The sequence below is a fragment of the Clytia hemisphaerica genome, unplaced genomic scaffold (assembly GCF_902728285.1).
Source record: "Clytia hemisphaerica strain Z4C2 unplaced genomic scaffold, Clytia hemisphaerica genome assembly, whole genome shotgun sequence".
In the NCBI taxonomy this organism is placed as follows: Eukaryota; Metazoa; Cnidaria; class Hydrozoa; order Leptothecata; family Clytiidae; genus Clytia; species Clytia hemisphaerica.
Genome location: NW_027104293.1, coordinates 1,024,962 through 1,039,502, shown reverse-complemented (window position 1 = coordinate 1,039,502; position 14,541 = coordinate 1,024,962). Strand labels below are relative to the sequence as shown.

Sequence of the window (14,541 nt, the reverse complement as noted above, 5' to 3'; positions counted from 1 at the left end):
TATTATTACAACGAATACAAAGTTCAGGCACGCCGTGGCCTCTAGAACTGGTCTTTGTTTATTTACAATAAATAGCGTAGTTCATGGTTTGCCCATGCTTTGTTTAAATTATTCTTGAACGATTTTATCGATGATGCTTCTGCCACGTATTTTGGAAGCGCGTTCCATGTTGAGATAGTTCTATAAAAGAAGGACTTGCTTTGTGACCACGTACTCCATCGTCCGGGAAATTCATCTGAAGCTCGTGTATATGCTTTCTACATGGTCGCGTCCTTTTGATAAACTTTTTTGGTGTTTTTACTATCATAGATGTGGATATGCTTATACACCTGGACCATGTCACAGAAAAGTCTTCGAAACTCAAGGGATGGTAGCGCCAAGCGTCTTAGTCTTTCTGCATATGGTAACCGTGAGATTGGTTTTACTAGTTTTGTCGCACGTCTTTGGACACTCTCGATCAGGTTGATAGATCGACGTAATCTTGGTTGCCATACTGATTGAGCATACTCTAAATGTGGTCGTACAAGGTGGTATAAAGTGTCTGGAATACGTGAGGACTAGGGTCTTGAAATCCTCTTTTGAGCAATCCCAACATAGAATTAGCTTTGTTTACTTGCTTAGCGATATGTTCTTCAAATGAAAGATCTGAGTCTATCAAAACACCGAGATCTTTTTCTGTGAAGACATGTTCAAGTTGCTCTCCATTTAGTTGATACGGGTGTGCATGCTTTATGTTCTCGAATTTACCTATCGTTAAAACGTGGCATTTGTCGGGGGGTGGAATTTCAACAGCCACTCATGGGACCATCTTTCAAGTGCTTCAATGTCATGTGTACGATTAAGGAGTCAAGAATGGAATTGATTTCCTTTATAATCTTCGTGTCGTCTGCAAACAAGAAAATGCTTGATAGAACATGTTCTGGTAGGTCATTAATATAATAAAAAAAAGCAGAGGACCGAGCACGCTTCCTTGAGGAATGCCACTTATCACTGGATCTAAAGATGATTTTGCACCATTAACACTCACTAATTGCTTGCGGTTCGATAGAAAAGATTTGATCCAGTTCAGAATTAATTCGTTTATCCCGTAGCGTTCTAGTTTCATCATAAGTCTTCGATGGGGTACCGTGTCAAATGCCTTGGCAAAGTCGAGTATAGTGTATATGCAGTCGACCACTTCACTTTTTGCAGTTGATTCGCAACACATATCTATAAAGGAGATAAGCTGTGTGACTGTTGACCTTTTGTTGATGAAACCGTATTGCTTGTTCGATAGAAGCTCTTCGCTGATAAGGTGTTCCATGATATGTTTTCGTATCATTGTTTCCATCAACTTACAGACTACTGAAGTTAGACTTACGGGGCGATGGCGATAGTTAATACAAGGTTGTGTGCTCCTTTGTTTTTATAGATTGGTGTCACATATGCTAGTTTCCAGTCACTAGGTAAGTTTCCTTCCTCGAAGTTTTATATCATTGAATGATGTGGTTCTGCAATATGGTCACGAAGTTCAATAAGCATTGAGGCATGAATCTCATCTGGACCACTTGATTTATTCGCATTGAGCTTCCTGATTTGTTCTGTTATCATTTCCTTCGTAATGTTTAGTGGTTGAAGTATTTTATCTGTTCTGTTGTCAAAAATCAGGTAGATCACCTTCCGGTTCTTTAGTAAAGACACTGCAAAATTGTTTCTGCAGGATGTTGTGGCCTTTTTCTTGGTCCTCGTGCTTTAGGGATGTCTTGTCATCGGGCGTTTTCAAGAAGAGGGGAAACTCCATTTTGATTTAAGTTTGCCTCTGACATGTGACCAGAACGCTTTTGGGTTTCTCTTTGAGTTTTTTCACCGATGGCTAGATCGTATTCTCTTTTTGCAAGTGCCATCTTTCGATTGACACGGTTCCTCGCGATTACATATCGGATTCTTGCTTGACGTCTGTTTGTGGGTGATGATTTTGATTTTAACCAGATCCTGTGAAGTCGCCTCTTTTCTTTGATGTCATTACGTAGTTCAGCATTAATTGGAATTTTCCCTCTTTTTCCAGTGAGGCGCTCCTAACTCTTTTCTTGGGACAAATTGATCTCTGAGTTGAAGAAGTTTTGTTTTGAATTTTGACCAGAGCTCCTCGATCGACCCATGTGAGGTATCTATGAATTCTCTCGTCCAGTTGATTCTTTGCAGATGACTTTTCATCGACTTAAAGTCTGCCAAGTGGTAGGTGTATCTTTTGGTTGGGCTTTAAGTTCCATATAACATTTAAAGCTAAAAGAGAGAACGCTATGATCACTTTTTCCTAAAGGGCTTAGGAAATTTAGATCTTGAACCTGATCTCTTTCATCTGTTAAGATGAGGTCAATCAGTGAAGGCTCGTCAGTACCTCGACATCTGGTAGGTTCATTCGTATGTTGGAAAAGGAATGAATCACGTAATGCTTCCAGGAATTGCTCTTCTTTACTTTCCTCTACATGTGGGCTTGTCCAGTTCTTCCAATTTATAGTTGGAAAATTGAAAGTCGCCAATGATGCAACGATGCGTGTATCTCTTATCTTCTGATATAATTCGTAAGAGCTGGGTTAAGATTGGCATTATTTTCCCAGAGTTGATTGATTCGTTGGACTGCGGTAGACGCATGCAAAGCAAAGCATATCTTTTCCAGTCAGACGTACTTCATGATATGCACGCCTCCTCCAGTGCTACAGGACATTCAATGTCAACTGTAAGGTGGTCTACACTGGTATGTCCTAGGATGACGATACCACGTCCTGTATTGTTCTCAGTATTGGTGTGGTTTACGACTGTGTATCCATCAATTAGATATTCGTGAATTTTCCATCTTTCACCGTTCTTTGGTTTGACTTCACAGATTGCAATAAAATGTGGATATTCTTTTGTTATGAGCTCTTCTAGTTGTAGTTTTTTCATTGTTGTGAGCTGGTCGGCATTTGTATACATAATTTTTATTTCCGAAATTGTGTTTGATTGGTTCTCGTTTTTGTTTTTTGATACTTGTTTATGCGTTTCTCTTGTTTTTATTGGTGGTTTGCGACTTTGATCTTCTTCAGTTAAAAGCCGTTTTTTGAGTTGCCTCTCACACGATAGATATAGGTTTCTGATTTCTCTTGTGAATTTCTTGTTTTGGCTTCTGTTGAGAGTACCTTGAATTGTTTTCTTTCATCAGGGGTGAGATCCTCAGTAACGCTAATGCCTTTGTACGTCGCGTTATCCTTCAGTGCTGTAAGATTGCCAAGTAAATTCCATTTATCAGACTCATCGTTAAGAGAGACTAACAATGGACGTTTTTCTTCCTTTTCCTCCTTACCCAATCTTGCTACACGTTTGATAAGACTGCGTGAGTGGGTATCCTAATCAAGTTTGAAGCCCAGGTTTTGTCATCATTAATACTTTGCTCAACAACGCCATGTACGATAACATTTGAGGCGCGTTTTTGTTTACTGTTCTTCGGTTTCTTCTTCGCGTATTGCGTCCCTGATCACTTCTTCAGGGCTTTTGAATCCGGGGACTCCTTTGAGCCAGTAACATTGGCATAGGTCTGTGACATAAACTTACATTCTTTTTTAATTGTCTCCTCAAGCATTTCTTGAGGGATTCGATTTTGCTTTCTATCTTGGTCCAACTTCTGTTCGACAAATTCGAAAGTGTGAAGGCCAGGATCGGTACTGAGTTTACTCTTTAAACTTTCCAGTTCATGTTGTTGTTCATTTATTTTCTTTCGGTCAATCTCATTCTGTTTTAACAATCCTTTGCAAGCATTGAGTTCTCGGCGGAGTGTCTCGTTTTCCCTTTTAACAGATGATGGTAAGGTCCGTGGTTTTGCAGGAACAAGTTCAAGAACTTTGGGTGTTACAGTCACGCAGTTGGGACAAACATACTTGTAGTGCGTGCTTTTGTGCTTGTCTAGGAAAAGTTGAATTTGGTATGGTGGTAACTGTGTACAGCGAAAATGGACCAAGCGTCTACATTTCAGACAAACCAAACAATCTTGATCTTTGTCGTCGATGCAGTCCGTTAGTGTGCATATGACCAATTCAGCACTGGATTTCTTTTGATTGGATGCCATGTCGTCAGGTTTAGAAGAAAAATTAAGGTTTTTTCTTCAACATTTGATATTTTGGTGAAGATGTTGTTGGAAAAATTTTCTGTTCCAAGAAAGCGTCTTGATTAAGTGACGTCAAATAAATTATTATCTTATATGAACTTAGGATCTCAAGATCCAAAAGTTCAAGTATGGTCCAATAGGGTTCGGAATATATTAGTTTTGAAGTCTATAAACCCCTCCCCAATTGAAATTTTCGATTAAATTTGTCAGCTTTCTCACCCAAACTTTAAATTGTTAAAAACGAGGAATTAAGCAAAATTCTCAATATGTTTTGACCGATATTGTAGCTTTACTTGTATGTCTGGTTCCATGAAAAATAAATTAAACTTTCCAACCTTTATTGCAAGTTGCTTCATTTTTGTTAGTAGGTTACCTTCAAGCCACCCGATTTCATTTATCTAACTATTCTTAACATAAAATTATTGTATCAAAAGTTAGGACGTCCAGAACATTTCACTCGAAATCCCTATATGAGATGTTTATTTACCTCGACGGCTCAATTCAAAAAAGATTTAACAAAGATTTTCTCCCACATGGTAACTGAATGCTCAGTTATAAGTCATTATGTATAGTAGTCAAGTGAAATGTCTTATCCATCCAACGATCTCAGGTTTTGTGGTCTTTCTAAATCATCCCTTCAAGGCAATGTTAATTTGCCATACTCACTTTATGAACTAAATACGAGGATTCATAAAGGAAATTCAAAGTCGTTTCGAAGTCTTCAAAATCAAATCGATTGAAAACGGCAAGTCTCCACCAGTTATCATTGGTCATGTTATGTGTTTATAATCAACACCGATTTGACTTTAAGCAAAAAGTAGCACATTTCTTTTATTGAGTACGAAAACGCGTATCTTTGCAGATTTAACTTTAACAAAAAGTAGGCAGACAAATAAATTCAGAATTCAAAGCATCTTACGGTAAGATAGTGATTTTTTTATTTGAAAAGAGATTAACAATTTAATTTACAATAAAGATGGGTTATAAATAGTGTAGATATTTTACAAAAATTCAAAGGAATGAAAATAGCTATCTCTATTTAAAAAGAGATCTGTTTTGGAGTTTTTAGTTACAAACAGCGTCAATGAAGTTTTGTTCGTCAATCAGACCATTCGTGAAATGAGCTTTTTGCAAAGCCATTACATTTTCTTTCGACCTCTTGGTGGTGGAGCAATCAACATCTTTTCTTTTTCCTGATGCTTCAGCTCCTGACCAGATAGATATAATGCCTAAAATAGGAAGTAAAGTTAAATAGATGATCGAATATAATCATAGCTATTTTCAGATTTCAGGCCAAACATTCTTAATACTATAAAAAATATATGCTTTTTAAAAATTATTCTGGTTTCGAAAATACCGGACCACTTCATTCCTTAGTATGTGTATGGAATGAGCTTACCTTGTTGCGTTTGTGTCCCTCTTTGTTTTCATATTGGCAGTCGTAGAAAACGTAGCAAGCTTTATGTTGAGCAAGGATTGTTACCAAGTCTTCAAATGTAGCGCCAACGGTGCTGAATGAACCAGACAACTTTGTCAATTTTTCATTGAAACCAAAAGACAGAAACGGTGCTTTGTGTGGTGCTTTGTGAAATCCTTTGAAAGCCTCAATGCAGTCGTTTGTGATTTTGATGCCGGAATCTACCATATTTGATGATCAAGACTTGTCTGTGTTAAATTTTACTTTCTCTTCAGTTTACCAAGTTTGAGATTGAATGTTTGCTTGATATAAATCAAATGCAAAGCCTTTTTATACCTTACTGATCTCCAGGCTAAGCTCTTTTATTTTACCATATATGGTTAATTCATAATTTGTTTTTAAATGTAAAGAAAATCAATAGCCATATTGCTGACTTTGAAATTTACAATGAGTGCCAATTTGTGCCAATTTTGAATGACATGAATTATGGAAAATGGACATGTTTATGCATAAATTACTTTTTACCCAAATAAGGAATATCCGGATGTAAAAGAAAAATTGTACTTCTTTTAGGTTGCTCTATCACATTTTATCATCCGTCATTACTTAATACTTTTAAGACGACATCTATTTGTTAAGAGGTGGCATAAATGAAAGTCATAATGTTTAAGAAAAAAGGAAATTCCCACGAATTCTTTCAGCCACTAACAATTCGGAAGTGCTATAACTTAGGTTGGAAGGGTAGATTTTTAAATCTGAGTTTTAATGCTACAATCAGTCACAAAATACTTGGCACAAAAAGGAACTTCACCGGTGTGTTTTGAAACCACAATCGATTTGTAAGTGCTCTAAAGTAGGTTCGAAGGGTAGAGTTTTAACTCTGAGTTTTAACGCTAGACTTAAGACTTACGACCTTAGGATCTGAGGATCCAAAAGTTCAAAAATGGTCCAGTAGGGCTTGAAATATAGCCTAGAAACCAATAAATCCCTCCCAGATCGAAGTAATCGATGAAATCAAGTTGAAGGCCTAAAAATTGACATTCTCGCTGGAACTTCAATTTTCGAAAAATGGTAAATTAGCCAAAAGTGCCAATATATTATGGCACTGTTTGTAGACTTAATTAAGACTTATGAACTTAGGATCTCAAGATCCAAAAGTTCAAGTATGGTCCAATAGGGTTCGGAATATATTAGTTTTGAAGTCTATAAACCCCTCCCCAATTGAAATTTTCGATTAAATTTGTCAGCTTTCTCACCCAAACTTTAAATTGTTAAAAACGAGGAATTAAGCAAAATTCTCAATATGTTTTGACCGATATTGTAGCTTTACTTGTATGTCTGGTTCCATGAAAAATAAATTAAACTTTCCAACCTTTATTGCAAGTTGCTTCATTTTTGTTAGTAGGTTACCTTCAAGCCACCCGATTTCATTTATCTAACTATTCTTAACATAAAATTATTGTATCAAAAGTTACGGCGTCTAGAACATTTGACTCGAAATCCCTATATGAGATTTTTATTTACCTCGACGGCTCAATTCAAAAAAGATTTAACAAAGATTTCTCCCACATAGTAATTCAATGGTCAGTTATAATTCATTATGTACTACTAAAGTGAAATGTTTTATCCACCTTATGATCTCAAGGTTTGGTGGTCCTTTTAAATCATCCCTTCAAGGCAATGTTAATTTGCCATACTCATTTCATGAACTAATTACGAGGATTCATAAAGAAAATTCAAAGTCGTTTCGAAGTCTTCAAAATCAAATCGATTGAAAACGGCAAGTTTCCACTAGTTATCATTGGCCATGTTATATGTGTTTATAATCAACACAGATTTGACTTTAAGCAAAAAGTATTTGTTTATATCATACTAAACGCTACTGTACTAAACAGTTACGTAAATAAGACAAGATGGTGGACAAAGCTTTGTAGAAGAACTTAAACAAGACAAAAACATTGAGAGTTTGTCGCAGAGAGCCGATTTTTTAGACGTCTTCAATGCAATTGAACTGTTATACTTTTCTCCTACATCACTTACTTTGTACAACAATCTTCAAAACAATATTATGGACGAAGAACCACCACCAAAACCAAAACCAAAATCAGCATGTGGATACTCCCCTCTGAACAGGGCAACATCGTCTTCACCAAACAGCAACAATCCTCAACACAAGCCAGCTTACAAACCAATACATCTTATTAAACAAACTGTGCTTTAACCAAATAGAGAGCTTCTTTAATATCTTAACCACTGAAGCCAGAAACATGTCAAACCAACAACAATCAGACGACATCAGTGACAAAATCCTACCACTATCGCAGCCCTCACCACAACTCTCACCAAAGTCATCACAACAATCTCTCAACGTAAAATGTGATCTATGCAACCTTCCTTTTAAAAAGAGAGGACTAGCCAACCACAAAAGGAAATGTGCCAAAAATCCTCAACAAGAACATCAATCCTCAAACAACCCTCCGCCCAACACCATCACCACCACTACCCTTCTAAGCAGCGATTCCATCTCCAATGTCAATTCTCGACCATCAACAACCACCCAATCTACTGAACTATCAGCCACCCAACCCACTCAACCGATAAACCACAACGTCCCTCAGCAACCAGAAACAGTCGAGCAGAATAGAACAACCCAAAACAAAATCTGGGGAAACTACACCGTAGCAGACCTACATGAAACTATAGACTGTATCCTGTTACGAAGAAATTGTTTATTTTCGCAAAAATCTCTTCATGCCTCCATCGAGCAGAGCAGGAAAAGATTACATTATTGAGAACACAAAACTCGTAAATTATTGGAACTCCAACTCCACCGGTCTGTCTGAAGTATCCATTAAAATGATGATGTGTATGCCTGCCCTGCTCCTCCAAAAACCCCACCCTCGTTCAAAAAGCCAAGGACCACACCCATACCCTACAACGACGTCTAATTTTGTGGAGAGTTGGAGATTTTGAAAAACTTTTGAATGAATCTCGAGAGATTCAGTCACGGTTGACGAAAAACAAATCAAAAACCGAACAATCCTTAACAGCTGAGTTTACCAAACACATGCTTCGTGGGAACATACGCGCAGCCCTACGTTTACTGGAAAACTCATCTACCAAAGGTGTTCTAGGACTAAACGAAAACTCTTTAAATCGAACTGCTTTTCTCCATAATGTTAAAGCTCTATGTCCAGCCCTTGCAGCCTATGTACATAACTGTTATGCTAGAAATTCACGTTTGCTTGTTGATTGAGGTATTGAGATAACATGGGCCGAAGGGACAACACAAGGTGATCCTCTGGCCATGCCGACATATGCAATTGGTCTCCTACCACTCCAGCAGCTTCTTCGGGAGGAGGTCGTTTCAGATGATGTAAAGAGTGTTGCCCATGCCGATGACCTGGCAGGTGCCGGTAGCCTTCAAAACCTATTGAAATGGTGGCATGCAGTAGAACGACTTGGCCCTATTTTGGGATACTACCCTAAGGCATCAAAATCGTGGTTAATTGTCAAGGATGAGGACTTTACTGAGGCAGAACGTATCTTTACAGGGACTAATGTAAAAAGTACTTGCTCAGGAAGAAAATACTTGGGTGGAACAGTCGGTACACAGGATTTCAAAACTGATTATTTTAAAGGACTTGTTGAAAAATGGGTGAAACAAAATGAAACACTCAGTGAGATAGCAAAATCACAACCCCAGTGCGCCTATAGCTCATTTGTCGGTGGCTTCATCCACAAATTTCCCTATCACCTACGTGTGCTCAAGGACATTGATGAACTGCTTATACCACTGGATGAAGCAATAGACAACCATTTGATACCAGCTCTGACAGAAGGTCATCGATGCAGCAGACTCGAAAGGAAGCTCTTGGCTCTCCCAGTCAAACAAGGTGATTTAGGTATACCTATCTTATCTGACATTGTGAAGATAGAATATAAGAACTCTCAAACTGTCAGTGAAGAGCTTCATAAGAATATTGTTTCACAAACAACAGAGTTTCCGGGAAACAACACAAAAGCAAAGTATAAGATAATGAGAGAAAATGAAGCTAGACATCTTAGGATACTGGAAGATCTAAGAACCAAAATGACAGCGGACCAAAGAAAGGCGAACGAACTTGCACAGACAAAAGCAGCATCGAACTGGCTCACTGCGAAACCGTTGAAAGGAGAGAACTTTAACCTGACCAAACGAGAGCTCTTCGATTCCATCGCCATTCGCTATCGCTGGCAGCTGAAACATCTCCCTACCCACTGTGCCTGTGGAAATCGCTTCACAATAGAACATGCTTTATCATGCCCTAAGGGAGGTTTTGTGTATCACAGACATAATGAAATTAGAGACACTATCTAACCTTATTGAGTGAAGTCAAAAAAGATGTTGCGATTGAGCAAAGCCTGGAGCCGATTACAGGAGAGGTTTTGCCACCAGGTAAAATTAGAGAGGACGGAGCCAGAGCGGACATTAGCGCTATCGGGTTCTGGACTAGAGGCCAGAGGGCATTTTTTGATGTTAGTGTATTCAATGCCTATGCCCAAAGGTACTCTAGGATGAGCCCCTCCAGCATGTTCGAAGCAAATAAAAAGGAGAAAAAGAGACACTATAACCGCATCATTAGGATTGAAGGAGACTCTTTCACACCGCTAATTTTCACTACCAATGGCGGAACCGGCAGGGAACAAATCTTTATTCGATCCCTTGCAACACTCATGGTTGAAAAGAGAGGTGAACTTTTCTCCCTTACTTTAAACTATCTGAGAACGAAAATCTCATTCGCATTGATCCGCTCAACAGTTTTGTGTATCAGAGGAAGCAGAGTCCCTAAGAAAGCTGTCATCAACACTCAGGACATACCTTAAAGGAAGAAATTTTGGCGGGAATTTAATTTGGCGGATGGCCAAAAATGTTTTTCAGAGGGAATTTAATTTGGCGGATGGACGAAAAAACTAAATTTGGCGGGAATTTAATTTGGCGGTCGCTTAAAAATTTAACCTTAAGATGGCGTCAAAACAGCAAAAAAATAGCAAAAACACCTCAAAAGAGATCATATTTTCAAAATGTTTAATTTGGCGGGAATTTAATTTGGCAGATGGCGGAAAAAAGAAATTTTGGTGGGAACTTAATTTGGCGGATTTCAGTCAAATCCGCCAAATTTTCTTGCCGCCAAAATTTCTTCTTTTAAGGTAGGCATAACCGAAGCTGCTGGTTATGTCTAGAACTCTGATGGATATATTTCTCATTTTTCTAAAACACTTAGCTTGTTATTCTGCTTTTTTTCTTTCTTATTTTTATGATAGGAAATTCTGGAAAAGTTTTCAAGGTCTCGTCCCTTTATTATATGGTTAGAATTTTCCTAATCAGAATAGATATTTTTCCTTCAAAAAAAAAAAACTGCACTAAACTGCCATTTTACTGCAACAGTTAAACGACAAGTTTTTGAAAGGATGTAAGTTTCTAATTTGCGTTGCTCAGAGCGGTTAATAACTACTTGTGGTTTAAATAGGGAATTTCCCAACAAAAAAGGAATTTCCCTTAATTCGACTCCCTGAGGTAATAAAAAAAGACATATAGAGCTTAGAAAATGGGTAATCAGGTAATCAGATCAAAACAAATCCGGAAATGTGTTTTTAATGATGATAAAACAATAGAAATACGGTCCAGCTAAGAATGTTACCGGTACACCATTTAACCGGAACTAAAATACTGAAAAAACGCGCACAAAATTATGAGATATTTGCCCAACTTCCTTATGCGTGAAGCTATGAATGCCATCCTCGGAAGCTTTAGGCTTCCTGCGGTGGCAATTATCGTAAAGCAGAAAATAAGAAAGTAGATATCATAAGTTGACACCCTCTAATTCGACTTTCTACTTTTCGATAATATTAAAGTTAACCGTCAACAATAAACTTTCATAAACAACGCTCTATTATTCGACATGCTCCTTCATTCGATGAAAATCTGATTCCCATTGAAAATCAAATTGGAGAGCGTCAAATGTAGTTAGAATAATTATCTAAAAAAAGTTAAAAAGAAAGAAAATCAAACAATGGGAGGGACAAGCGGGAGTTTTTACAAGCTCTCGTTTGATTTGGTTGTTCGTTGACCAGTAATAAAACAATTTTGTTACTTTTTTTAAAGAACGCGTCATTTTTATTACTTCAAATGACCAATTAGTGAAGCATCTTATAAAAAAAACCAGCTCATTCCCCAAACAATGATTAAAAAATGTCCGATAGTAGACTGGAGTCGTTTATAATGCGTGTAATACTAATAATAATAGTAATACGGGATTTAGTTTGTATAAACGACTGGAAGAATCCGGTGTTCCAGCCTTATAGATACAGGGGCTAGCTAGAAAACACAGAAACTTGCGTAGCGAGAAAACAATTTATCAAGCAACAACAAACTCTCAAAACGAAATCAACTCAAATGAAAAACTTTCAATACACAAATCCACACATATTTTTTTTCTCAAGAATTATTTTGAGCAGGAAAAAATTATAATTGCCATATTGACACTTTTCTTTTGTTTGGAGTTAGTACACAAAGGTTTCTAGACGACTAAAATTGTTCCATTCATTACTTTTTGCTTTATTTCTACTATGTATAAATTAGTCGTCTAGCTTGCTAGACTAGTCCAATAGACGATGCTTTATACTTTTGACATCTGGCATCGGATTTTTTCCCATTAGTAACTCTCGCGTCATGCCATCGCACACGTGTAGAGATTTAAGAGCGCTCCATAAAAGTTACTAGTAATGTATTTTCCATTTGGTGGAAAATTTTAAAAGTTTTCAGAAGACTCTCCAGTGGTGCATGTCATGAATTGATAAAATTGTCACTGGCCAGTGTTTTCTCGTCTTCTTAACCAACATCATTAGAAAATAACTTCACCGAAGGTTACGCATATCAAGAATAGGTTCTATTCATCTTATATAAAATTGCCATTAACCATTAGGCTCGAACCCAAATTTAACATGAGAATTATCACATTTGTATTGGGTTTCGCCTTCCACGTGGCTTACCGCTTGTAACCAAAGTGGATATTTGTAGAAATGGTAATTACCGCTATGCCCTATATAATATTTGGTGCATGGTCTTAAGCTAATCAATAAATTACTTGTTTTTTTATAAAAATGGTGTTTTTTTATTTCATCATAAATATTCTTAACTTTTTGGGGAAAATCATCCTAAAATATTCTTACAATATTCTTACAGTATTCTTGTGTATATAATCCAAACCCAGCCAAAATCGAGCATGTTATACATAGCTCAAGTTAAAATTTGGCACTTTTGTGATAATTTAGCAATAGCAATTTAGAATTTTAGCATTTAGAATTAATTAGCAATTTCCCGGGGGGGGGGGGTACTAGGGTTGCCAGCTGACGGGGGGTGCCGCCCGACTTTCGAACTTTGGACCCTTACCAGGACTAAAAAGGAGAAAACAAAGGAAAGTTTTGGGAATTTCATGACCCTTAGCGGGACTAATTTGACCAATTTTGACCAAATTTCGATCTTTCAGGGGGTAAAAAGTTGAAATTTTCCTATTTATCCGACCCTTACTGGGACTGAAATTAGATTTTCTGATTTTTCTGACCCTTAGCGGGACTTTGGAAGTCCAAAAAAGGTACCCTTAAGGGCGGCACATACCGTACCCTCCATTTGCCTAAGTACCCCCCCCCCGGGAGCAATTTACGGGACAGTTTCTCTAAATTGACATTCTTAATTTCAGTTGCCAAGAAATTCAATGATGAATGTATTCTTAGCATATTCTTGATTTTTTGCCTAATTTCATCCTTGTATCGCTCAAAAATTTCATCAAAAGTCAGGTGGCTGACTCTACAATCAGTGACAAAATACTTGGGACAAAAGGGAAATTCACCGGGGTGTTTTGAAACCACAATCGAATTGTAAGTGCTCTAAAGTAGTGGAAGGGTAGAGTTTTAACTCTGAGTTTTAACATGAGACTTAAGACTTAGGACCTTAGGATCTGAGGATCCAAAAGTTCAAGAAAATGGTCCATTAGCGCTTGAAATATAGCCTAGAAACCAAAAAATCCGTCCCAGATCGAAATAATCGATGAAATCAAGTCGAGGGCCTAAAATTGACATTCTCACTCGAACTTCAATTTTCGAAAAATGGTAAATTAGCCAAAAGTGCAAATATATTATGGCACGGATTGTACGTACAAATGAAGTATAAGCCCGAAGGGCTAGAATCGAATCTCCTTGGTAGGATTTGAAGCCTACCAAATCCTACCAAAGTTATGTGGCCTAGCGTGGTAGGCCTGGCTTTTACAGAAATGACTGATTGAAACTAAAATTTATTACTCCTACAATCAAGGTCATAATATTTGAGAAAAAAGGGAAATCCACCGGGAAGTTTTTGAACCACAATCGATTTGTAAGTGCTCTAAAGTAAGTTGGAAGGGTAGAGTTTTAACTCTGAGTTTTAACATGAGACTTAAGACTTAGGACCTTAGGATCTCAGGATCCAAAAGTTCAAAATAGTCCAATAAGACTCAGAATATAGCCTGGAAGTCTGCCAACCCCTCCCAAATTGAAATATTCGATTAAATTAAAAAGATAGCCAAAAATCGACTTTCTCGCCAGAACTTTAAATCTTGAAAAACGTAAAAATAGCCAAAATTCTCAATATATTATGACCTTGATTGTCTTTGGAAATCAAAAATGCCAAATTCTGCTCTGCTGGGGGTCTAATTTCAAACTTAAGTCATATTTCCCGGTTAAAAATATCCCTTTCTTCGGTTTAACAGCCAAAAACTTTTAAAAAATTGAAAATTTTCTCAAATATTGGCATTTTTAGATTTTTGTAAACGGGACCTTATCAAAAAGTGAAATATTTCACCAAAAACTGATTTTGACCTATTGAAAATGCTTCAAAATGGTCGGAAAAGGGTTATTTTCAAATTTTTGGGGTTTTCTCCTAATTTTAGACCCCCCGCAGAGCAGAAATCGGCATTTTTAATTTTCAAAGACA

At 37.3% G+C, this 14,541-nt stretch overlaps 2 protein-coding genes across 2 annotated transcripts in view; one reads left to right on the top strand and one right to left on the bottom strand.

The window, feature by feature from the left end:
- The window catches only part of LOC136817182 (uncharacterized), a 2,919-nt gene extending 2,418 nt beyond the window's left edge, over positions 1-501 (top strand). The window contains exon 2 of the mRNA XM_067073519.1: positions 310-501. Coding sequence (XP_066929620.1) covers positions 310-501 — 192 coding nt within the window. The remainder of the gene's footprint in view (positions 1-309) is intronic.
- A 4,755-nt stretch (positions 502-5,256) lies between these two features.
- LOC136817181 (uncharacterized) lies at positions 5,257-5,762 on the bottom strand. Its single transcript, XM_067073516.1, has 2 exons — positions 5,517-5,762; positions 5,257-5,346 (listed from the first exon to the last, which is right to left on the bottom strand). The coding sequence occupies exons 1-2, from the start codon at positions 5,760-5,762 to the stop codon at positions 5,257-5,259; spliced, it is 336 nt and encodes a 111-aa protein (XP_066929617.1).
- Between the last annotated feature and the right edge of the window lie 8,779 nt (positions 5,763-14,541).

Excerpts from the sequence above, each read along its gene's own strand:
- LOC136817181 (XM_067073516.1), bottom strand. The coding sequence starts at position 5,762 with ATGGTAGATTCCGGCATCAAAATCACAAACGACTGCATTGAGGCTTTC. Across the intron at positions 5,347-5,516 it reads AGGGACACAAACGCAACAAG|GCATTATATCTATCTGGTCA; the intron begins GTAAGCTCATTC and ends TTCCTATTTTAG.